Source organism: Mobula birostris, chromosome 32 (genome assembly GCF_030028105.1).
Source record: "Mobula birostris isolate sMobBir1 chromosome 32, sMobBir1.hap1, whole genome shotgun sequence".
Classification (NCBI taxonomy): Eukaryota; Metazoa; Chordata; class Chondrichthyes; order Myliobatiformes; family Myliobatidae; genus Mobula; species Mobula birostris.
The window spans coordinates 24,815,718-24,842,502 of NC_092401.1; the positions used below are offsets into that span (position 1 = coordinate 24,815,718).

General features: G+C 44.6%; 1 protein-coding gene across 6 annotated transcripts in view; it reads left to right on the top strand.

Moving 5' to 3' along the window:
• The window catches only part of smarca4a (SWI/SNF related BAF chromatin remodeling complex subunit ATPase 4a), a 168,786-nt gene that overhangs the window by 60,651 nt on the left and 81,350 nt on the right, over positions 1–26,785 (top strand). For all 6 annotated transcript variants that reach the window (XM_072248375.1, XM_072248380.1, XM_072248378.1 and 3 more), the window contains exons 2-6: positions 12,807–13,063; positions 15,647–15,779; positions 16,964–17,344; positions 20,311–20,409; positions 24,308–24,566. In XM_072248375.1, the coding sequence (XP_072104476.1) occupies positions 12,842–13,063; positions 15,647–15,779; positions 16,964–17,344; positions 20,311–20,409; positions 24,308–24,566 (1,094 nt within the window). In that variant the 5' untranslated portion in view covers positions 12,807–12,841. The remainder of the gene's footprint in view (positions 1–12,806; positions 13,064–15,646; positions 15,780–16,963; positions 17,345–20,310; positions 20,410–24,307; positions 24,567–26,785) is intronic.

Consider the following 26,785-nt stretch of genomic DNA (forward strand, 5'->3'; position numbering starts at 1 on the left):
CATGAAGGTCATATTTGTGCAGGTGTCGCTGCACAGTAGAACAGTGCACCACCACTCCAGAGTCTGCTAAATCTTCCTAAAGGTCTTTTGCAGTCAAATGGGGGTTTTGATTTGACCTTTCTAGCAACCTACAAGCAGTTCTCTCGGAAAGTTTTCTTGGTCTTCCAGACCTCAACTTGACCTCCACCGTTCCTGTTAACTGCCGTTTCTTAATTACATTACGAACTGAGGAAACGGCTACCTGAAAACGCTTTGCTATCTTCTTATAGCCTTCTCCTGCTTTGTGTATTTTAATTTTCAGAGTGCTAGGCAGCTGCTTAGAGGAGCCCATGGCTGCTGATTGTTGGGACAAGGTTTGAGGAGTCAGGGTATTTACAAAGCTTTGAAATTTGCATCACCTGGCCTTTCCTAATGATAACTGTGAACAAGCCATAGCCCTAACAAGCTAATTAAGGTCTGAGACCTTGGTAAAAGTTATCTGAGAGCTCAAATCTCTTGGGGTGCCCAAACTTTTGCATGCCACTGTAATTTGGAAGAAGACACAGAAACCTACTGGAAAACAGGACTAAAGAGCTTGAGGAACTGGAAGAAATAGCATTAACAAAGAAATTGATTAATGGGATTGAAAACCAATTCTCACCCAAGACTTGCAATTCTCACCCAAGTCTTGGTGACCTATAACAGAGTTTGAACAAGGTACCATGGAGATAGTGGATGCACTGTAAAATTCCATGGGACCTGGAACAGTTCCTACAGGTTAGAAGGTAGCAAGGTAACCTGAGTATTTCTAAAAGACAGGAATCAGAACTGAAACAACAAAGCAGTTAGCCCAATATCAGGATTAAGGTCATTGCTACAATCCATCATAAAAAAGTTGTAAAGGGTTGGGCAGAGGCAACATTGGCTTATGATTGTTCAAAGTTCAAAGTAAGTACTTATGCATCACTATATATTACCTTGAGATTCACTCTGTTGGAGGCATTCACAGCAGAACAAAGAAGTAAAACATAAAATAGAATCAAGGAATAAAACTAAACACAAAAACAACCAGTGTGCAAAAGAAGTCAATCTGTGCAAATACAAAAATAAATGAATAAATACTAAATACTGTTGTAGAGTCCTTGAAAATGAGTCTATTGGTTGTGGACCCTGACGCCACCCCACTAGGGATAGGGTTCCCCTTGTCCTAACCTATCACCCCACCAGCCTCCGGGTCCAACATATAATTCTCCGTAACTTCCCCCACCTCCAACGGGATCCCACCACCAAGAACATCTTTCCCTCTCCCCCTCTCTGCTTTCCACAGGGATTGCTCCCTATGCGACTCCCTTGTCCATTCGTCCCCCCCATCCCTTCCCACCATCCCTTCCCACCAATCTCCATCCCGGCACTTATCCTTGTAAGCAGAACAAGTGCTACACATGCCCTTACACTTCCTCCCTTACCACCATTCAGGGCCCCATACAGTCCTTCCAGGTGAGGCGACACTTCACCTGTGAGTCGGCTGGGGTGATATACTGCGTCCGGTGCTCCCGGTGCGGCCTGCTATATATTGGCGAGACCCGGCGCAGACTGGGAGACCGTTTCGTTGACCACCTATGCTCTGTCCGCCAGAGAAAGCAAGATCTCCCAGTGGCCACACATTTTAATTCCACGTCCCATTCCCATTCTGATATGTCTATCCACGGCCTCCTCTACTGTAAAGATGAAACCACACTCAGGTTGGAGGAACAACACCTTATATTCTGTCTGGGTAGCCTTCAACCTGATGGCATGAATATTGACTTCTCTAACTTCCATTAATGCCCCACCTCCCCTTCACACCCCATCCCTTATTTGTTTATTTAATATATTTTTAATATATTTTTTATTCCCCCCCCCTTTTTTTCTCTCTCTCTTTTTTCTCCCTCTGCCCCTCTCACTATAACTCCTTGCCTGCTCTCCACCCTCCGGGCTCCCCTCCCCCCTTCTCTTTCTCCTCAGGCTTCCCATCCCATGATCCTCTCCCTTCTCCAGCCTGGTATCCCTTTTGCCAATCAACTTTCCAGCTCTTAGATCCACCCCTCCCCTCCTGTCTTCTCCTATCATTTCGGATCTCTCCCTCCCCCTCCCACTTTCAAATCTCTTACTATCTCTTCTTTCAGTTAGTCCTGATGAAGGGTCCCGGCCTGAAACGTCGACTGTACCTCTTCCTATAGATGCTGCCTGGCCTACTGCGTTCACCAGTATTTTTTGTGTGTGTTGCTTGAATTTCCAGCATCTGTAGATTTCCTCGCGTCTGCTTGTTGATAGAAGCTGTTTTTCTGTGATAGCGCTCCATGTAGATGTGCTCAGTGGTAGGGAGGCCTTTTCCTGTGATGGACCGGGTGGTATTCACCACTTTTTGTAGGCTTTTCCATTTGTGTTTCCGTACCATCCGTGATGCAACCAGACAGGATACTCTCCATTGTGCATCTATAGAAGTTTGTCACAAAGTTTTAGATGCCATGGTGAATCCTTGCAAACTTCTAAGAAAGGAGAGGCACTGCTATGCCTCCTCTGTAATGATATTTATGTGCTGGTTCCAGGACAGATTCTCTGAAATGATAGCGCCAAGGAATTTAAAGTTACTGACCCTCTCCACCTCCGATCCCCTAATGAGAACTGGGTCGTTGATCTCTAGTTTCTTCCTCCTGCAGTCAATAATCAGCTCTTTGGTTTGGCTGATGTTGACAGAGAGGTTGTTGTTGTGGCACCACTCAACCAGGTTTCCAGTCTCCCTCCGAAATGCTACAGAAGTCACATTTGACAAATCTGTTGGACTGTTTTGAGGTTGCAACTTGGAAAACCTTTGATGTGAAGCAATTGGACATTCAGAAAACTTTGACAAGATGCCACACTAAAAGATATTAGAGCAAATTAAATGAAGGAAATAGATTGGTTAATAGATGGAAAACAGAGAGCAGGAAAGCACGATTCATTTTTAGCTGGGTACCGCAATGATCAGTACTGGGGTCCCAAGGACTCAAGATTCAGGCTTACTTATCACGTGTACTTCAAAGCGTATAGTGAAATGCATTGTTTGGATTAAGAACCAACATTATCCATTATTAAGGATGTGCAGGTGTTGCCGCACATTTCGCTGCCAACATAACACTCCCACATTGCTCAGCAGAACAAAACAGAACACAACAAGCAACAAAACGCCAGCTGTACAAATCCCATTCCTCCCTCCCACCCACAACGCACACGTAGTCTTCTAACCCCGTGACACTCCGTATTCCTCAGTCTTCAGCCCCTATTGGACCTGGATTCGGACGCTGATACACGGTCTTTGGGCCTTTGGCTACCCCAGCAGACTTGCAAAGATTCGTATATCCAGGGCTCCAGTCAGATTCCCGATTTGGTTCTCGGGTCGTTTTGCTTTTTATCGACTACAGTTCTGCCGTCAGCACCATACACCCCAGATGCTGATCGGCAAACTACGCAATCTGGGACTCAATGCAACAATTTGCAAATGAATTCTGAAATTTCTTACCAATCACACCCAGGAAGCCAGGCTAGGCAAGCATTCATTAACGCCCCTGACCCTGAACACCAGTGCACCCAGGGATGTATACTGAGCCTCTCCTTTACACTCTTTTCACCTGTGACTCTACCCCTGCCTATGCCACCAACTCCATCAGCAATCTTGCAGATGACACCACGGTGATCGGATTAATTACAAATAACATCAAAGCAACATACAGAGGAGGTGCAGAAACTGTCTGAATGGTGCAATAAGTAAGAAACGATGATCAATTTCAGGAAATGAAGAAAGAATGAACAAGCTTCACTACTCATAAATGGTGTAGCACTGGAAAAGATCTCCAGCTTTAACTCCTTGGGAGTGAACAACACAGAGGAGCCCTCTTGGACCACCAACATCTTTTTGATAGTAGGTAAGGCTCAGCCGTGCCTATACTATCTTAGGGAATTTTTTAGAGAGCAAATCTGCCCCAAAAGCTGATGGTAACTATGTAATTGAGAGCACACTCAACTAGATCAACCAAAAAGCACTCCAACGAGTGGTCAGGGCTGCAGAGAACATAATTCTGCACACAGCTGCAAGATTCACAACTCACAATGTTTACAGCAACCTCACAAAGTCATGTTCGACTGATCCCGTCCCAGTAATCACCTGTTCAATCTCCTGTGGGGACAGGAGATATAGGAACATCTCTGTATGGACATCCAGACTGTAAAACAGCTTTTGTCCCAGGGCTCTGTGCAACTGAACAACCCACCCCCACCCTCCCATAGTCCATAAACAATATGGACAATCTGCAATAGATGGGCATGTGCAACGTTTGAATGGGGCAGCCATTTTTTTTAAATTTTAGAGTTGTTTGTTTTTAATGCAGTTGTAACTTAGATGTCATTCTAAATAACTCAGATGTTATTTTAAATGTAGTCGTTGTCTTTTTAGTAATTGAATTGCCAACATGCTGTTTTGCACTGAGTGGCTAGCACTGCAATATCATTGTCCTCAGCAATGACAATAAAGATCTAATCTAATCTTTAGATTTGAACTTGGATGAGGAGATTGAGTGTGATACAGAGGATGTAGAGAAGCTTCAGAGAGATATAGCCAGGCTAAGTCAAACGGGGAAGTTATTCTTCTCAAACAAAAGAGAATCTGCAGATGTGATCCTGCTGAAGGGTTTCACCAAAATGTAAACTGTACTTTTTTCCCACAAATGTTGCCTGGCCTGCTGAGTTCCTCCAGCATTTTGTGTGCGTTGTGAAAGTTACACTCTCACTGCCTCAGAAAAGTAGCCAACATAATCAAAGACTCCTGTCTCCCTTTGGCAGAAGATCCAAAAGCACGTACCACGAGGCTCAAGCACAGCCTCTACCTAACTGTTACAAGACTCTTGAATAGTTCCCTAGTACGAGAAGATGAATTCTTGACTTCACAATCTACCTCGTTTTGACCTTGCACCTTATTGTTTACCTGCACGGCACTTTTTCTGTAAATGTAACACTTTATTCTGCATCTGTTGTTGTTGAGGGCAGCGTGGTAGTGGAGCAGTTAGTGCGGTTGCTCTGCAGTAAACACCAATTGGGGTTTGACTCCCACTGCTTTCTGCAAGGAGGGAGGACGCGCTGGGTGAATTATAATGTGGAAAACTGTTGTCATAAGTAGACAAGTGGATTAGTTCTTTTAAAATAATGATTGAATAATGTTGATATTCAGAGGGAGCTGGATGTCCTTGTACATAAATCACTGAAGGTCAACATGCAGGTAAAAAAAAATAGGAGGGGAAGTGATATGTTGGCCTTTATTACAAGAGGATTTGAGTGTACGTGTCAAAGGCACTTTACTATTATTGCACCGGGCCATGGGGAAGATTGCTTTCAGAACATTATGTACAGGTGTATTCTCACCACTTGTGGAAGGATATGCTTGCGACACAGAGAATAAGCAATAGCTCACCAGACCAATACCTGAGATTCATCCCTGGAGAACAGATTGGACCTATACTATCTAGAGTTTATTAGACTGAGAGGAGATCTCATTTAAATAGGAAAATTCTTACAGGACTAGAGAGGTGGACACGAGGTTGATTTTTACATTGCCAGGTTGTCGAAAACCAGGGTTCACACAGTCAAAATTGAGGAACAGGCCATTCAGGACTGTGACAAGAAGATATTTCTTCTCCACGAGGGTAGCGAAGACGGTTCTGGAGGCTCACTCCCGGAATATAGATGATTCTGGTTAATTGTGTCTTCAGTTAATCAGGACAGCCGCTTATTTGGGACATTTCTTCAAGATCAAAAACTGAGAAAATTGCCGGGTTTCCCTTTGTTTATCTGGTCACTAATTGGGAACAGGAGACTGTTGCAGAACAGTTTCTAACCAGTGTCAGTCATGTGCACTTGTGTGGCCGTCAGGCACTACACCGTGCTTAGAGCGAACAGTTTTTATAGCGTCAGGTGCATGTATTCGTGTTCAAAAAACAGTGATTTCTGTCATTGATAGTTGGTGAGAAATATGCAGTAAGACAATTCAGAACTGTTTTGCTCAGTGTGGTTTCAGCATTCAGTCTTAGAAATGTCCGAAACAGCCTTTAGACATTACAGAGCGAGCAGTTTTTGAATAGTATCAGTTACACCTACTTGTGTTACGTTATTCATTTGGGCTAATGGACACCGATTCAAAAAGCAGTGATTTTTGATCATTTTTGTTTTTTTTTATTTTGACTTAATGCAGGAAGGCAATTATCTGCACTAGGTGTCTGTGCTGATTTTGTTCATTTACAGTCAATCAAAAGAACACAGCAGCAATTAATTGTTCTGTCAATTACTATTAGGAACTAATACACAGTTTTATAATATTGTAGTAGTATTGGTAGTGTTCTAATTTGTTCTGTATTCCATTTAAATGCATAGTTTGTTACTCAGTTAAATTGTAGTTTGTCTTTGTTATGCCTTGTAACTATTTCCAAGAAACTTTCAGCTAATTGAGGCAGCCACTTGAATGGGCCAAGATGTACTGGTCCTGATGTGCCTCAGTTATCCACTATATACATATTTAAGACAGAAATCAGTTGGACATTTGGGAGAGGAACGTAGGTAGAAAGGATTTAGAGGGATACAGCCCAACCTCAAGCAGATGGAACTAGCTCTGGTCAGCACCTTGGTCAGCATTCATGAGCTGGGCCAAAGGGCTGTATAACTAAATTTTGAATATTACTTGCTGACTAAAGAAGTGAATGCAGAGGTGTAGCACTGAGGTAAAAGATCAGTTTTGATCTTTCGTATGGCAGAGCAGGCAAGAGGACCAAGTGCCCACCCCTTCTGTTTCTTTGTTGATCCTCTGTGATTGCAAATGAAATTGCACGTTGTGTGACTGACAGTAGGCATTCCTGCTTCTGACTTCGTGACGTAAGGAAGGTCTTTAATGAAGCAGCTGAAGACAGTTTTGTCTTGGGCAATATATGAAGGAACATCCACCCAGACTTCCTAGGGATGGGATGGTTAACACATTCGGATTCATTTATTAATCACGTGTATATGGAAACATACTGTGAAATATGTTGCTTGCATGCACAGCCAACACAACCTAAGGATATGCTGGGGGGGCAGCCTGCAAGTGTCACCAGCCATTTGGCATTGACATAGCTTGCCCACCATGTTCGGCAGAACGACACAGAACACAACAGGCAACAAAATAAGCCCTGTCCCACCCTGTCACCTACCCACATACATAGACAGGTCTCCAGGCCTTCATTCTTCCATCTCCAGGATTTTGACTTCAGTTTAACCAAGGCCATCTCCCATTTTCATTGAAGTTCTAATAGACTCACTCTACTGATCAATCTGGGCCAAACTTATATTTTTTGGAGGTAGCTCTTGCTTCAGAAGCAATAATTTTTAAGGCACAAAACACAGATTGGCGATGCATATTGAACAATATATGGAAACAAAAAAGATCAGAAAATTGATGCAAAATGGCACCAGAGCATGGTGACTCATTACAAGTGGATCTTTACAGATCAACTGACTACATCTATTATAATCTGTGATGCATATTCGCTCTCTTTGGACCGGGGACTTGTCATTTTGCTAAGCTCAGCTTTCTAAATGCAGCAGCTATGAGCTTCTAAAGATCAAACTGTTGTTTTTGAATAAGTTAAACTTCCAACCAGTATTCTTTCTTTAGCTGCTTGTCATAAACAGGAGCCAGTTCTCAGTTCTTATTGTAAATGGCAAGCAGTAATCGTTTGGAACTTAAAAGACAGCACACTTGGTCTAATTGCTGAAGAGGTGCAGTATAAAACAATTGGTTATTTAATTTGGCTTGTTTTAAAATAGACAACACTGCCCAAGTTGTTTAGTTCAAGTAAGTTTGCAGACCAGATGGAGAAAATCACTTAGCATAATAAGTAGCTGATCTATTAATAAGTTTAAAGGTACGTGTACTAAAGAAGCCAGCTTCACAGCATTAATTGTGAGTACCTGGGTATCTTTCTCCAGAAGCTTTTAGAATAATTGTGTTCTGAAAAACTATCATGAGTGTGAAGTCACACAAGTGACCTGTAAGGAGACAAATCTCTAGGTGGTATATAGAGTACATACTTTAATAATAAATGTACTTCAAACTTTTGTCTTTTTAGCTTATCGGAATTGTACCTGTGTTTTGGAATTCCTTTGTGTTTTAGAAATGGTTTGAATTTTGGAAGTCTTTTATAAGATAGAAATCATCTGTGAGTTTTAAATGTGTTTGAAGAATGTTGTTTGGATTTAAATGTGTATCACTGAAAATAAATGATCTGTGTTTAAACCGTATCATTAGCTGGAAGTCTCTCCTCCTTGATAAAGAGGGTGGGATCCACCTCTTAAATAGTGGATATTGGCAGCTAAACTCACCAGGATGATAAACAGGGGAGGGAATCAGCCTTCGAAGATTGGGTAGTTACAGTACAATGTCCCTTTAGTGAGGGTACCCGTAGCTATTTGTATTGATTAGGCCTTACAGTTAATTTTGCAGTCAGCAAACCCAGCACCATCACAAATCACTCTACCCTTTCCAAGGCACTGTGTAATGATTTGATGTCTGTAAACTGTATGCAACACAGGCTTTAATCAAAGTCAAAGTCAAAGTAAATTGATTATCGAAGTACATGTATGTCATCAGAAGCTAGCTTGAGATTCATTTTCTGGCAGGCATCTACATGAAAATAAATAAATACGATAGAATTTATGAAAACTATACATAAACAAAGACCTGCAAACAACCAGTGTGCACAGGAAGACAAACTGAGCAAATAAAAAAATAAATAATATTGAGACCATGAGTTGTGGAATCCCTGAAAATGAGTCTGTAGGTTATGGAATCAGAACTGAGTTGGGGTGAGTGAAGTTATCTACATAGCTTTTGTGCACTGTGTAATGATTTGATCTGTCTGAACAGTATACAAGACAAGCTTTTCACTGTATCTTGGTACATGTGACAATAATAAACCAATTTCAATTCCAACTCTTGAGGCCATATTTGTCAGTTCCTGTTTGGATGTCAAGAGCAGTTGGTCCCACCTCACGTCTGGAATCCTGCTCAGATCTTTGTTTTGGCTTTTAGAGTTGAGTCGTCCAGGCAAAGCATAACTTGGGCGTCGGTGAGGAAGTGTGGCTCAAAGGTACTGGCAATGTCCGTCTGCTGCTGAGGATTGAAAGAATTCTGTTCGAACAGATTGAATTAGTGAATGGAACACACCTAGGCAGTTTTTAAAAACATCTGCGTAGATGCCAGTGTAGTAATTGCACAGAACAACTTGGCCAGAGTCATGAATATTTCTGGAGTGCTGGATATACAAGCATGGTAACGGGATCCTCCAGCGCAACGAGACCACACCACTCAATGTGACCAATTAACCTACTAACCCTTATGTCTTTGGAATGTGGGAGAAAACTGGAACGCACAGCGGAAGTCCATCAGGCACAGAGAAAACGTCAAAACTCCTTACACACAGCTGCAGAAATGAACCCAGGTCAATGGTGCTGTAATAACGTTACACTAATCGCTACACTACTGTGCCATCTGAAGCTAATCTTCTATTTTCCCTTCCAAAGTGGATGACCTCACTTTTACCAACATTATATGCATAATCCCATGGGCCAGTGGATTCCAAACCTTAATGTTTTGCTTAAAAAGAGATTTCTCATTTAATTTTTTTACTTACAGGTATACTCAGTGGCCACTTTTATTAGGTCCACCTGCTCTTTAATGCAAATGTCTAATCGGCCTATCATATGGCAGTAAGTCAATGCATGAAGCTATGGAGACATGATCAACAGGTTCAGTTGTTCAAACCAAACATCAGAAACATAGAAAATAGGTGCAGGAGTAGGCCATTCAGCCCTTCAAGCCAAATGGGGAATGGGGAATGGGGAAGAAATGTGATCTAGATGACTTTGACCATGGATTGATTGTTGGTGTCAAATGAGGTGGTTTGAGTATTTTTCAGAAATGGCTAATCTCCTTGGATTTTCACGTATGACAGTCTCTAGGGGTTACAGAGAACTAGTGCGATAAACAAACAACATCAGTGAGTGGCTGTTCTGTGGGTGAAAACACCTTGTTAATGGGAGGGAACAGAGGAGAGCAGCCAGACTGGCAGGAAGGTGACAGTAGCTCAAATAACCAGGCATTACAACAGTGGTGTGCAGAAGAGCATTTCTGAACACAACACAAGCGAATGGGCTACAGCAGCAGAAGACTACACCAGGTTCCACTCCTGTACCTAATAAAATGGCCACTGAGTGTATCTAAAACCTATGAGCTCTTTTTATTGAACTCTGAGACACAGAAAGCAATTTTCTTTATTTACTTTGTCTAAATCCCTCCTGATTTTATGTGTCGCTGCAAATCTCCTGGATTTGTTACTCTGAGTAAGAACTGTGTTGATTACTGTTAATTCTCAGTATTTGAACACTGAAGAAGGCAAATGGCACACTGCCCTTCGTCAGTAAGGACACTAAGTATAGGAGTTGGGACGTTATGGTGGATTTGTACAAGACACGGGGAGGCATGGCAGTGGAGCGGTTAGTGTAACTCTATTACAGTACCAGCAACCTGGGTTCAATTCTGCCGCTGTTTGTACATTCCCCCTGTGACAGCATGGGTTTCTTCCCTGTTTGCCTCCCACATTCCATGACCCTCAGGTTAGCAGGCAAATTGTTCGCAGGAGTGTAAGTGGGTGTTGTGAGTTGCCTGTTACCGTGCTGTATCTCCAAATAATTTAAAGATGCTGGCGAGGCTGCACTTGGAGTATGGTGTTCGGCTTTGGTCACCCTGCTGTAGGAACTATGCTATTGAACTGGGAGGAGTGCAGATCAGATTTACAAGATGTTCTCTGGACTCTCAGGACAGTGTTATAGGGAGAGGTTGGACCGTCCTACCTCTCAGTCTCCTACGCTCTACTCCTTAGAGCGTAGGAGACAGAAAGATGTGTATAAAATTATGAGGGGCGTAGATCGGGTGAATGTACTCAGTCTTTTTCCCGCATGTAGGGAATTAAGAACGAGAGGACATTGGTTTATGGTGAGAGGGGAGAGGTTTAATAAAGACTTGAGGAGCAACTTTTTTACACAGAGAATGGTCTGTATGTGGAATGAGCCGCCAGAGGCTGAGGCAGGTACATTAACAACATTTAAAGTGCAGTTGGATCAGTACATGCTTCGGAAAGGTTGAGAGGTTTGAGGCCAAATGCTGTAGCACTTACATCCACAGTGATGAAGTGTTTTGAGAGGTTGGTGAGGATACATATCAACTCCTGCCTGAGAAGCGACTTGGATCCACTCCATTTGGCTACTGGCACAACAGGTCCACAGCAGATGCCATTTCTTTAGATCTTCACTCAGCTTTGTAACATCTGGACAGCAAAGATGCTCCTTATCAACTACAGCTCGGCAGTCAATGCTATCGTCCCCTCAAAACTAAACAATAGGCTTCAAGACCTTGGCCTCATACCTCCTTGTGCAATTGAATCCTCAATTTCCTCACATGTAGACCCGAGTCTGTTCAGATTGGCAACACCATCTCCTCCACAATCTCCATCAGCACAGGTGCACCACGAGGTGGTGTGCTTAGCCCCCTGCTCTACTCATTGTACACTTAAGACTGTATGGCAAAGCACAGCTCCAATGCCATATTTAAGTTTGCTAATGACACCTTTGTTGTAGGCCAAATCAAAGGTGCTGATGAATCAGCATATTGGAGGGAGATTGAAAATCTAGTTTGAGTGGTGCCACAACATCCTCTTACTCAATGTCAGCAAGACCAAGGAGCTGATTATTAACTTCAGGAGAGGGAAACCAGAGGTCCATGAGCCAGTCCACATTGGGGGATCAGAGCTGGAGAGGGTCAGCAACTTTAAATTCCTCAGTGTTATCATTTCAGAGGACTGTCCTGATCTCAGCACTTAAGTACAATTAAGAAGAAAGCACAGCAACACCTCTATTTCCTTAGGAGTTTACGAAGATTCAGCATGACATCTATAACTTTGGCCAATTTATTAGATGTGTGGTGGAAAGTATATTGACTGGCTGAATCACAGCCTATTATGAAAACACCAATGCCCTGGAATGGAAACTTGCACAATAAGTAGTGGATACAGCCCATCACTGGTAAAATCCTCACCACCATTTAGCACATCTACACAGAGCATTGTCGCAAGAAAGCAGCATCCATCATCAGGGGCTGCCACCACGCAGGACTTGCTTTCTTTTCACTGCTGCCATCAGGAAGAAGGCGCAGGAGCCCCAGGACTCACACCACCAGTGTCAGGAACTGTTATTACCCTCAACCATCAGGCTCCTGAACTGAGGGGATAAGTCCACTCATCTTCACTTCGCTGATCACTGACCTGTTCCCACAACCTATGGACTCACTCTCAAGGAGCCTTCATCTCATGTTCTCGATATTTATTACTTATTTATTTATTATTATTACTTATTATTATTTTATTTCTTTTTGTATCTGCACAGTTGGTTGCCTTTTGGTTGTCTACCCTGTTGGTACAGTCTTTCATTGATTCTATTGTGGTTGTTGGATTATTGAGTATGCTCACAAGAAAATGAATCTCTGGGTTGTATATGGTGATAATAAATTTATGTTGAACTTTAAACTTTTAAAAGGGACTGCCTTGGATGGCATGGATAGGTTAGGCCAAAGAGTCTGTTTCCATGTGACTATGTTACTCTGTGTCTGTGACACTCTGATACTGCGCGTCACAGTATGGTTGATGGGATGCTGTGAGTAATGCGTATCTTTCTTTTTGAAGGCAGGTGACGATTTGTCAAAGAGCGCTGCTGGAAGATGTCAACTCCAGATCCTCCAATGGGAGGCACACCTCGGCCGGGCCCCTCCCCAGGACCTGGACCCTCACCTGGGTCAATGCTGGGCCCCAGTCCCGGTCCCTCACCTGGATCGGCACACAGCATGATGGGACCAAGTCCGGGGCCCCCATCCACAGGGCATTCCATGAATCCTCAGGCACCTGGAGGATACCCAACAGAGAGCATACACCAACTTCATAAGGTAACCAGGCAGAAGTTTACCCGATAATCTTTAATCTTTGTGGCGGAAGTGTGAAGAGTATTTGAGAAATAATCTGAAGGTGTTTAGAAGCGTAAAAAGAATACTCATGAGTAACACTCACAAAATGCTAGAGGAGCTCAGCAGGTCAAGCAGCATCTATGTACTGAAATAGACAGTTGATATGTCAGGCTAAGACCCTTCACCAGGCCGAGACCTTTGTCAGTACCGGAAAGGATGGGGAAAGAAGCCAGAATAAGAAATGGGAGGGAAAGGACTAAAACCTGGCAGGTGATAGGGGAGATCAGGTGAAGGAGAAGTGGGTGGGGGAATGATGTGAGAAGCTTCCTTTCCATATATTTATTCAAAAAGCAGTAAGACCATAAGGCCATTAGAGCAGAGTTAGGCCATTTGGCCCATCGAGTCTGCTCTGCCATTTTATCATGACTGATCCATTTCCCTGTCAGCTTCAGTTTCCTGCCTTTTCCCCGTAACCCATCATACCCTGATTAATCAAGAATCTGTCAACCTCTCCCTTAAATATACCCAACAACTTGGCCTTCACAGCCCAGAATCATTAATCGGTCTTCATGTAGTAACCCTTTTATTCCCAGAATCATTCTCATACACCTCCTCTGAACCCTCTCTAATGTCAGCACATCCTTTCTTAGATAAGGGGCCCAAAACTGCTCACAGTACTCCTGGCGGGGTCTTACCAGTGCCTTATAAAGCCTCAACAGTAATGAGATGTGCTCCCCTCATGTGTGCACCAGTGCCCGAAATTTCCTTAACGTGGATTCAATGTGGGTTTCCAGCCACTTATGTTGAGTGGAAAAAGCTTTGAAGACTATGATAGATTTCATGACCCCCTTTTTTTTTCGTTGCCAATCAGGTTCCAGAAGTAATGGGGCCCTAATGGTTAAAAAAGAACAGACAGATGGATATTGTTTTTTTTAATGTTCTGATTTGGAATGTACTGACTGAAAGTTCAGCATAAGCAGACCTGAGGGGAACTTTGCAAAGGAAGTTGAATGAATTCTAAAAAGGAAAACAGTTCGGGGAATATGAGACTGGACAGAATATGACTAATTTGTTAGCTCTCCCTAAACACTGGTTCACATACGATGGGACAAATGCTTCTTTCATACCTGCAAGATTCTATAAGTCAAATATATTTCATTTCAAGATTCTAAGAATTAAATATGTTTCATTTTATATATGTTTAAGAATAAGGGGTAGGCCATTTAGAACGGAGTTGAGGAAAAACTTTTTCACCCAGAGAGCGGTGGATATATGGAATGCTCTGCCCCAGAAGGCTGTGGAGGCCAAGTCTCTGGATGCTTTCAAGAAAGAGATGGATAGAGCTCTTAAAGATAGCGGAATCAAAGGTTATGGGGGTAAGGCAGGAACTAGATACTGATTGTGAATGATCAGCCATGATCACAGTGAATGGCAGTGCTGGCACAAAGGGCCGAATGGCCTACTCCTGCACCTATTGTCTATTGTCTCTTTTGGAATTGTATGCAGCATTCTGCATAAATATCTCAGGTACGGGACATTATAGTGTACCAGAGATAGCTGGTGGCAGATAAAATGGTACTTACTACCTCTTTGTGTGAGCTAAAATTATTCCACATTTTTATTCCTGTATCCTCTCTGTGAATTCCTCTGCTTTATAACCCCTGACTTGCTATTTTTGACCCGTATAATCCACAGTGTGGCACCATGTCACTTTGCATATGTAAAGCACAAACTTTTGCTGCATCCTTACTTACAAATATTGTCTCTGTATGTAATCTATGAGACCTCTTAGTAAAGTACCTTAGCTATGCCTTTTTTTAATGTGACACTGTGATGAACAGTACTCTTTGGTATAACACCCCGATATACCACACCCCTCACTTACACCTTGAAACACATTATGCTAAAGTCCTGTTGTATCATTTGCTCTGTGTACTACCCATATCTGCTACTGATCTCCTAATGTATTTATATACCATAGCCCTCTCTTTGTTCCTTCTCTTCTTATGCGAGTTTATTTGTTTGGCCTGACTCCTCAGTTACTTCGAGCATTTCTTTTTGTTTATCGATGTTAAACGGTTAAGTTCAGGCTCTGTTCTTTTCCTCATCGCTCTGTAGCTCGATGTCACTGTTGGCTGAGAGGGTGACTTTGACATTTTAGCTGCAACACGTGTGGTAAGCAGATTTCATTGCGCTAATCAGTGTCTGCAGGCTGAAGGAAAGGCTGCTTCAGTAGGAAGCCTGCCGGTAGCTCCTTCTTGCCTGGTTTCCGTGCCTCTCACGTGCACGCATTTCTGTTGTTCCTACTGTCGGCTTGCACAACAGAGACCCCCGAGGCTCCTGCCACGGCTCGGATTTGGGTTCGCTGGGTTAACAGCATTAAAGCTTTCCTTACTCTCCTCCCCCACCCCACCACGCTCCTCGGTCCTGTTGCATCTGTTTCCTTGGGAGCCCAGCTCCACGCAGCACCAGGAGGCTGTGACATTAATGGATAATAGTAACTGTGCAACTACAGTTCCCTGCTAGTTGAAGGGTCACTGCCTCCAACGTCTCGTTTCTTCGCAGGCTATGGAATCAATGCATGAGAAGGTGCTGCCCGATGACCCACGCTACGGTCAGATGAAAAGCATGGGCATGAGGTCAAGCGGGCACAGTGGCATGGGGCCACCGCCCAGTCCAATGGACCAGCATTCTCAAGGTACAGCATTTGCTTCTGTGCAGTCCTCATTTGCTTCATATTTAAAGCAGCACATTATTACTATTCTGTTCTCTCTCACCTTCTGGGCTTTGACTTCACTCCATCAGTTTAACATCCCTGGGCTCTTGCGGAGGCCACTGTTGGCATTGGACTCCACCTGATTCAATAGTGTTTGTTTCCCGTGCTGAGAGCTCCAATCCCCTTTAATTAACCTGTTCCAAGTTCCACATCCCCACCATGGTGCTGCATTCAGCAAACAATGGAATTGTTTGGAGAAAACTGGCAGATTGAGCAGCATCTTTGTTGGGGAGAGGAATCATTGACGTTCCAGGGTCTCAACTCAAAACATCGACAGTCCCTCTCCCCCCCACAGATGCTACTCGACACATTGAGCTCCTGCAGCAGATTGCCACTCCAGAATCCAGCATCTGCAGTGTATTGTGTCTCCAGCGTTCGGAGTTAGCCAATCTGACACCTTTTAAAATTTTCACCCCACATACCTCCATTTACTCTCCCTGTGTAACTTACCAATCCCCAATGATCCTCCTGTCCTCTTCGATATTGCCAGTTGATTTCGGCACCAGTACTTAACTCTATCTGCCTGGATCTTAATCTCAGAATCAGATTTATCATCACTCACTTACATGAAGTGCTGTTTGTTTTTTGTTGGAACAGTAAGGGGGTGACATAAAAGTGACTAGAAGTTACAGAAGTAACTAGTGTATAAGAGGAATATCGAGGTAGCATTCATGGGTTTGTGGATTGTTCAGGTGGAGGGGAAGAAGCTGTTCCTGAATCGTTGAGTTTGGGTTTTCAGGCCGCTGTACTTCCTCCCTGATAATTACGACGAGGGCATGTCCAAGATGGAGAGGGTCCTCCTTGGTGATGGACGCCACCTTCTTAAGGCACTGCCTCTTGAGGCTGCCTTGGACAGTAGCCCCTGATGGAGCTGGCTGAGTCTATAATTCCTTCAGGATGTCACCAAGAACCTCCAGGTCTTTTGTTTAGAGCTACCTGTTTGACCTAATGATCGATCACTCATCTCCTGACAGCACCTTGTGTTGTTTGACAACACGTCCCCAAAAATGCTTCAGTTCGTTAAACAATAGTGAAGTAAACGTAAATGGTTGCTGTTTAAGGAGGAGAAGGTATAGATGTAACCTGCCACGCATCTTTCATTTCAGGCTACCCTTCTCCGCTGGGAGGTCCAGAGCATGCCCCGAGCCCTGTGCCCGCTAACGGCCCCCCTTCAGGGCCACCCATGCCCGCTGGGCCAGGCGGCCTTCCCATGGACGGTGGGGAGCCCCAGACTGTGGGACAGCAAAGCCGAGGACCCTCGCCTTTCAACCAGGGGCAGCTGCACCAGCTGCGGGCACAGATCATGGCGTACAAGATGCTGGCGAGAGGACAGCCCATTCCGGACCACCTCCAGCTAGCTGTCCAGGGGAAGAGACCCCCGCCTGGAATGCAGCAGCAGCAGCAGATGTCATCGCTACCTCCACCATCTACCCCTGCCACCGGAGCAGCGTCGGTCCCAACACCAGGAAACTACAACAGGCCACTCGGTACCCGACTCTTTTATCTCTTGGCGGGTCGCGCTGTCGATGACTGTTGACATTGGTATGCTGGCTAAGCTCCAGCTAGAAGCAGGCAGCCTGCTGCCTACGATCATATAGCATGACAAATGTGTTCCTGTCTTAGCAACTCACCAGCGCTGCACTTCAGTGCAAGTATTTAATGATCTACAATATTTGGCGCTACATGCCATACATATATAACAAATGTCTTAAAAATCCCTTACCGTTAGGATTGCCACAAATGCCCATGAATAGAGGTGCAGCAGTACAAAATAATGAAGGGTTTTGATATAGTAAGGAAGGAGAAACTGTTTAAACTGGCAGGAAGGTCAGCACCCGGAGGGTAGAGACTTAGGATAATTGGCTGAGGAACCAGAAGGAGCTGTGGAGAATATACACTCAGTGGTCATTTTATTGGGTATTTCATGAGTATATATTCATGGTTGCCTGCTACTGTAGCCCATCCAGCTCAAGGTTCAATGTGTTGTGCATTCAGAGATGATCTTCTGCACACCACTGTTGTAATGCATGGTTATTCCTGTCAGCTTGAATCGGTCTGGCCATTTTCCTCTGCTCCCTCTCATTAACAAGGCATTTTCATCCAGAGAACTGCTGCTCACTGGATGCTTTTTGTTTCCTGCACCATCCTCTGTATACTCTAGCGACTGTTGTATGCGAAAACCCTAGCAGATCAGCAGTTTCTCAGATACTCAAATCACCCTGCCTGACACCAACAATCATGCCATGGTCAAAGGCACTTAGATCACATTTCTCCTCCATTCTGATGTTTGTTCTGAACAACAGCTGAACCTCTTGACCATGTCTGCATGCTTTTATGCATTGAGTTGCTGCCATATGATTGGCTGATTAGATTTTTTGCATTGACAAGTGGGTGTACCGGCGTCATTAATAAGGTTGCCACTGAGTATGTTTTACATAGTTAGCTGTTTTGATGTGGAATGTGGCGCCTAAAAGGGAAGTAAATGCAATCATAGCATAAGGACTAGGTAATGTCGGCTGGCACAGTTGCATCGTGGTTAGCACAACACTATTACAGCACGATCGACACAGGTTCAATTCCCGCCATTGCCTGGAAGGAATTTGTACGTTCTTCCTGTGACCGTGTGAATTTCCTCTGGGTGCTCTGGTTTCCTCCCACATTCCAAAAACCTACCAGTTAACTGGTCACGTGGATTTAAGTGGGGAGCACGGGCTCAGTGGGCCAGGAGGGCCTTCCACTGAGCTGTAGTGTAAGGATAAAAGGTACCTAGACTAGAACAAGTGGGAGAGCTCTTTCAAAGTGCTGACCACAAAGCAATGGAACCAATAGCCTTCTAAATGCAGTGAAGCGTTCCTCTTCACCCCTTGCAGTTCAAGTTCAAGTTTATTGTCATTCACTCGTATAAGTGTATAGCATATCTCCAAACAAAACAATCTTCCTCTGGACCAACACACTACATATTAGATTATGAAGACACGTCGTCCCCTTTTATTGTCATTTAGTAATGCATGCATTAAGAAATGATACATTATTTCCTCCGGTGTGATATCACAAAACACAGGACAAACCAAGACTGAAAAAACTGACAAAACCACATAATTATAACATATAGTTACAAACAGTGTAACAATACCATAACTTGATGAAGAAAGTCCGTGAGCACAGTAAAGTTCAAAGTTTCTCAAATGTCCCACATCTCACGCAGACGGGAGAAGGAAGAAAAACTCTCCCTGCCATGCCGACCACAATCCGACTCTGAGTCATCCAAAAACTTCGAGCTCTGATCAGCTCTCTGACACCGAGTACTGAGTACTGCCGAACGATTTGACCTCCTTCTCGGTCGCCAAAAGCAGTCAAGGCCGGGGATTTTGAGGCCTACCCGCCGAAAGATTCCCGAACACACAGTAACCACAGCAGCAGACGGGCATTTCAGAAATTTCTCCAGATGTTTTCACGCCCATTCTCCATCAAATCAGAATTGTCCACGGCCCCTATTTAACAGATACGATATCATTTTTCACCGGAGAACTGTGCACACGCGGTGCGCTGCCATCTTCTCCTCCCACCGACACACATATAACACACACACAACACATAAAGTAATATTACCACAAATAACTTAACAAATAATAAACCATATTCCAGAGGGTTGACATTTACCATCAGGTGCATTTATGACACAGGTTAAAAAGTAAACAGTATAATGTTACTGGCACTTCATACATAATGAGTCCTGGGTGCTGGCAGGGAGTTCAGTAGCCTCACAGCCTGGGGGAAGAAACTGTTTCCCATCCTAATAATAGTCCTTGTCTTAAGGCTTAGTACCTTCTGCCTCCATAAGACTATGACTGCTGAAATATAACTGCACAAATCTGAGAGCTCTGAGTCTAAGCTGCTAGACTACCCCTTTCATACCTTGTTTTTGCTTCTTGAAAGGCTAGACATCGTTTGTAACACATAGCCATTGATTAGGATTATTCAGTGCTGGGACAACGGGGTTGAAGCAATGGATACTAGGTACAGCAGTGGGTATGAGCACCTTGCCCCTTGGAGCACTGGCATATTAGACCACCACTGCATTGGTATAGTAAGCACTAGAACACGAGTGGGTCGGCGAACCCCTTCTGGTTTCACTACAGCATTAATTTCCCCTCCGGTCCCTGTTCCTCTGCGGTCACAAGGAAGCCCCAAATGCCTGTCTGTACAGGGATGGAGATTAGGAGGAGCGCCAATTTCTTGACAGCCAATAGGAGTGTGATTCATTGGCATCATGGTACTAACTGCACCCATTGGAGAAGGGAGAACAATTTGCATATCCTGCCAGGAGCTATCCCTAGATCTTGGTCGCCCATTTGAACTTCCTGTTGTTTATTTGTTATCTTTATTCAATTGCACTCATTTTGATGCTGACTACCTTCTGCTATCTTCTTTCCTCCTTGCCTCTTTGTTATAGGCATGGGAGGATCCAACATGATGCCTCCTGGATCTGCCGTAGTCAATCAGGGAATGCAATGCCAGCCTCCTGGTGGCCCATCCAAACCCTGGCCAGAAGGTAAGGCCCTTGGGGCGATCAGTCAAACCAGCAAAAATGTCAAGGATCACAGGGCAGGACCTTCCAGAGCGTAAAAGTCATAGGTCAGTGAGCACGAGATTCCCCAAGCTTGTATTCTGGGGAATGTTGGGAAGGAGGACTCAGAGGAGATTTAGGTTTTAGATGCAGGGATAGATTCATAAAGCACAGAAACACCCACCCAGAATATGCTGACCATCAACCACCTATTTACATTAATCGTACATTTTCGTATTCTCCCCATATTCTGAGACAATCTCCCCAGATTCTGCCACTGAGCCATGCACTAGGGACAATATACAGAGGCCAATTAGCCAACTAAGCTACAGCAGCATCTGTAAGATCCGGGGTTTAATTGCTGCCGCTGTCTGTGAGAATTTGTACGTTCTCCCCACGGCTGTGTGCTCCAGTTTCTTCCCACATTCCAAAGGCGTGCCGGTCAAGGTTAGTGAGTTGTGGGCATGCTATGTTGGCACTGGGAGCATAGTGACACTTGCAGGCTGCCCCCCAACACAATTTTGTTGAATAGATTTGACACAAAGTTTACGTCTTGCAGTATGTTTTGATATACTTGGGACATGTAAAGCTAATCTCAACCCATACGTTTGAGAAGTGGCAGGAAACTGAAGCACCCAGAGGAGAACATGCAAACTCCACACGGACAGCACCTGAGGTTGATCCCAGGTCTCCGGTGCTATGAGGCGGTGGTCTACTGGCTGCGTCACTCCGCTGTCCTCTTCCTGAGGAACGAGCAGAAAGTGCAATGGGTTTGATTTCAACCTCATAAGGTGGAAGAAGTTTAATGTGGCAACAAGGTGGAGAAGTTGCAGGAGCACTTAGGTAGAGTTGAGTTATAAGGCCATAAGATATCGGAGCAGAATTAGCTTTGCCATTCCATCATGGCTGATTATTATCCCTCTCAACCCCATTAGACAATGAGACCAGCAGACACAGGAGCAGAATTAGGCCTTTCAGCCCATTGAGCTTACTCCGCCAATTGATTGCGGCTGCTCTATTATCCACCTCATGCCTCCTCACCGTGATCATTGACTCCTTACTAATCTAATGTGGAGCAGGTTCAGTGAGCTGAATGGCCTAATTCTGCTCCCATGTCTCACTGCCTTTGTCTTATGGTCTAATCAAGAACCTATTCACTCCACTTCAAATATACCCAATGACTTGGCCTCCACAGCCACCTGGGGTAATGAATTCCACAGATTTACCAGCCTTTGGCTAAAGAAATTCCTCCTCATCTTAATTCTACAGGGATGTCCTTGTATTCTGAGGCTGTGCCCTTGGTCCAAGTCTACCCTATTATTGGAAATGTCCTCTCCACGTCCACTCTATCTAGGCCTTTCAATATTGAAAGGGTTTCAATGAAATACCTCCTCATTCTTCTAAACTCCATTGAATATAGGCCCAGAGCCATCAAATGCTCCTCATATATTAACTCTTTTGTTTCCAGGATCAATCTCATGAACATCCTTTAATTAAATAAAGCTGGCTTACCTATTCGTGGCACTGTAGGTTGAATGGTGGTCTGATCCAATGAGTTTAGGAGGATTTGATTGTATAGCTAAAGAAAATCGGTTTCCTGCAGTGAAAGAATCAGCTGTGATGCCTGGGACTAGAGACATAAGATCAAGTGCCATCACTGTGGCTAGAAAAGTTAAATTCAATTACTTAATTCTGGAACTTAATAACAGTGAGAAATGTAGAATAGTGGGACATCACAAGATCTCAGGACAAAGGAGCAGAAGTAGGCCATTCGGCCCATCGAGTCTGTTCCGCAGCTCCCCCATGAGCTAAACTATTCATCCATCTAGTTCCAATTTCTGGCTTTTTCCCCATATCCCTTGATACCCTGACTAATTAGATACCTGTCAATATCTCCTTCTTAAACACCCTCAGTGATCGGGCCTCCACAGCTGTATGTGGCAACAAATTCCACAAATCCATGACCCTCTGGCTAAAAAAATTTCTCCTCATCTCTGTTTTAACCGGGTACCCTCTAATTCTAAGACTATGGCCTCTTGCCCTGGACTCACCCACATCTACTCTGTCCAACCCTTTCAACATTCGAAATGTTTCTATGAGATCCCCTCTCATTCTTCTATACTCTAATGAATACAGTCCAAGAGCCGTCAAACGCTCCTCATATGTTAGCCCCTGCATTCCAGGAATCATCCTCGTAAATCTTCTCTGAACTCTCTCCAACATCAGCACATCCTTTCTAAGATAGGGGGCCCAAAACTGCACACAGTATTCCAAATGAGGTCTCACCAGTGCCCCATAGAGCCTCATCAACACCTCCTTACTCTTATACACTATTCATCTTGAAATGAACGCCAACATAGCATTTGCTTTCCTTACCGTCAATCCAATTTGGTGGTTAACCTTTAGGGTATTCTGCACGAGGACCCCCAAGTCCCTTTGCACTTCCGATTTTTGAATTTTCTCCCCATCTAAATAATAATCTGCCCGATTATTTCTTCTTCCAAAATGTACAACCGTACATTTGTCAATGTTGTATCTCATCTGCCATTTCTTTGCCCACTCATGAGGCAAACACGAACAAGTGGCACTTCGATGGGCATCTTGGTCAGCATAGACAAATTGGGCTGAAGGGCCTGTTCCCTTGTTGCGAGACTCTATGAATCTAAAGATAAAATTTCAGATTGACATTAAAAACCTGCTTGGTTTATTGATGCCCTTTAGCAAGGGAAACCTAATCTCTTCCAGCCTGGCCTATATGTAGCTGGTGGTAGACTCTTAACTGCCCTCCTGGAATAGCACATTGAACTATTAGTTCTCAGTTCTCATAGTTCTCAGGCAATGGGTGGGTCCTTTGAAAGGAAAGAGGAATGCAAAGTTAATGGCGCAGGTGCAGAAAGGTTTACCAAGACGCTCCCCGGATTACAGCGATTTTCTGAGGATGGGTTGAATGAGCTTTGGAGTGGAGGAGGTTGAGAGATGATTTGATGAAGGTGTACAAGGTGGTAAGAGGCATAGATCAAGTGGACATCAAGAGCTATTTGTTCATTATCATACTGCTTCTTGCGAGAGTGCACTGGGCTCAACTTAACTGTCGCACATCCCAAATTGCAGTAATACCACATCAGATTAGCTTTATCTGTCACATGTACATCGAACCAGACAGTGAAATGCATCATTTGCATCAATGGCCAATACAGTCCGAGGGTGTGCTTGGGGCAGCCCATAAGTGTCAACGTACTCCCAGCACCAACATAGCAGGCCCACAACTTACTAACCCATAAATCTTTAGAATGTAGGAGGAAACCAGAGCATCCGGAGGAAACCCACATGGTCACGGGGAAAACGTGCAAACTCCTTACAGACAGTATCGGGATTTGAATTCATTATGTAAGCATTATGTAATCGTAGTGCCCCACTCTTGACCTCACAATTCCCCCTCATGACAATGAGGACCAAAGTTCTGCGTTGATGGTGAAGTACCTAGGGAAAGCACAAAAGTTGAAAGTAACGTTAAGGGAAATACTTACATTATGTGCAGGTTCTTCCCCAGGTCAGGGCTGGGTTCTGTGCCTGAGAACTGCTCTTATCCTGAATGGTGCTTGTGTTGGAAATACGGGTGCAAATTGTGTGTTCCCACCCAGCCGATATTGCAATAGCCAATAAGTGCACACTGCTGATCTCCCAGATGCTTGGTCATATTTAGGGGCCGTGCATGAGCCAAGCTGCGGAGGACCTTTGACTCTCGATGCAGACCATGCTCGGTAGAAGGATTTTGGAGCAACAGCGGGCGGTGAGCGGTTACAGGCTGGAACTGACACCGGACGGTGCAGTGTCGGTTGAAGGTAGAATCCTCACGATCTTCACACTGGTCTTTGTTTTCCAGCTCCGATGGCCAATGCCACCGCTCCAACCGCTGCCCCTCAGAAGCTTGCCCCCCCTCAGCCCACCGGCCGACCCTCCCCCGCTCCGCCAGCCGTGCCGCCCGCCGCCTCGCCCGTGATGCCACCCCAGACGCAGTCGCCGGGGCAACCGGCTCAGCCGCCCCCCATGGTGCCACATCATCAGAAGCAGAACCGGATCACGCCTATTCAGAAGCCACGAGGGCTGGACCCAGTCGAACTGCTGCAGGAACGCGAGTACCGGTAAGGAGCACCTGTGTGGGCTGTGCATTCCATCCGCCGGACGTTTGATAGGCGTTTAACATAGAGCATAGACATCTACGGCACACTGCAGGCCCTTCAGCCCACAATGTTATGCCGACCATGTAGCCTCCTCCAGAAACTGCCTAGAATTTCCCTACTGCATAGCCCACTGTTTTTCCGATCTCCATGTATCTATCTATGTATCTGCCTCGACCACCATCGCTGGCAGTGCATTCCATTGCACCCACCACTCTCTGTGTGAAAAACTTACCTCAGGACATCCCCCTTGTACCTACTTCCAAGCACCTCGGCACCTTTCCAAGTGCCTTGACAAATTTGGCTTATTTTCCCTGAAGCGGCATGAGCTGAAGGGAGACCTGATCCAGGTTCATAAAATTATGAGAGGCATAGGGTGGACAGCTGGTATCTTCTTCCCAGAGTTGAAAAGTATAACACTAGCAGGCCTGTATTTATGGTATGAGGGGGAGAGTTCAAAGGAGACGTGTGGAACAATTTCTTTTCATAGAGAGTGGTGGTGCCTGGAATGTGCTGGCAGAGATGGTGACGAAGCTACATGCAATAGAGATGTTTAAGAGGATCCTGAGTGTTCAGGGGATGTGGACCGTGTGCAGGCGGAAGGGATTGGGTATTAGTTTGCAACAGCATCTTGGGCCAAAGGGCCTGTTCGTGTGCTGTACTGTTCTATGTTCTATGTCTAACTGAATGGGGAGGGTTGTGTCTTTGATTAAGTTAGCTGATTTCCCCAGTCAGTGGTGAGGAGTCAGCGGGAAGTCAGCTTTAGTCTCTTGTCCACCACCACCCATTTTATTTTCTACACCTGTGCTTTCATCTCCAGGAACCAACCTCTGAAATTCTCTTCCCATTCTTCACTTTAACAAAGTCTACTTTCTGAACACCACACACAAAATGCTGGAGGAACTCAGCAGGTCAGGCAGCATCTATGGAGGGGTATAGACAGTCGACGTTTCAGGCCGAGACCATAAGACATAGGAGCAGAATTGTACCTCGAGACCTATTGAGTCTGCTGTACCATTTCATCATGGCTGATTCATTATCCCTCCCAAATCCATTCTTCTGCCTTCTTCCTGTAACGTTTGATGCCCTGACTAATCAAGAACCCATCAGCCTCCTCTTTAAATATTCTCAATATCTTGGTCTCCACAGCCGTCCATGGTGATAAATTCCACAGATTCACCTTCCTCTGGCTAAGAAATTCCTCTTCATCCCTGTTCTAAATGGGTGTCCCTGTTTTCTGAGATTGTGCCCTCTGGTCCTAGACTCACCCACTATTGGAACATCCTCTTCACACCCGCTCTGTCTAGGCTCTCAGAATCCGGTAGGCTTCAATGAGACCCCCCCCCCCCCGCCCCAGTTCTTCTAAATTCCAGTGAGTACAGGCCGAGAGCCATTAAATGTTCTTCACATGTTAATTCTTTCATTCTCAGAATCATTCTCGCGAACCACCTCTAGACCCTTTCCAATATCAGCACATCTTTTATTAGATAAGGGGCCCAAAACTGTTCACAGCATTCCAAGTGTGGTCTGACCAATGCCTCATAAGGCCTCAGCTCCTATATTCTAATCCTCTCGAAATGAATGCTAACATTGCATTTGCCTTCCTTACTCAACCTGCAAGGTAACCTTTAGGAAATCCTACATAAGGGCACCTCTGATTTTTGAATTTTCCCCATTTAGAACATAGTCCAAGCCTTCATCCCTTCTACCAAAGTGCATGACTATACACTTCCCTACACCATATTCTATCTGCCTCTTTTTTGCCCATTCACCCAATCTGTCTATGTCCTTCTGCAGACTTACTGTTTCCTCAACACTACCTGCCCCTTCACCTATCTTTAAATTGTCTGCAAACTTGGCCACAAAGCCATGAATTCCATCATCCAAATTGAAATATGACATGCAAAGCAGCGGTCCGAATACTGACCCCTGCGGAACACCACTAGATACCGGCATCCAACCAGAATAGGCCCCTTTTATTCCCACTCTTCGCCTCCTGCCAGTCAGCCAATTTTCTATCCGTGCTAGCATCTTTTCCTGTCATCCCACGGGCTCTTAATTTGTTAAGCAGTCTCGTGTGTAGCACCTTGTCAAAGGTCTGAAGATCCAAGTAAACAATATCCACTGTTTCTCCTTTGTCTGTCCTGCCTGTTATTTACTCAAAAGAATTCCAACCAATTTGT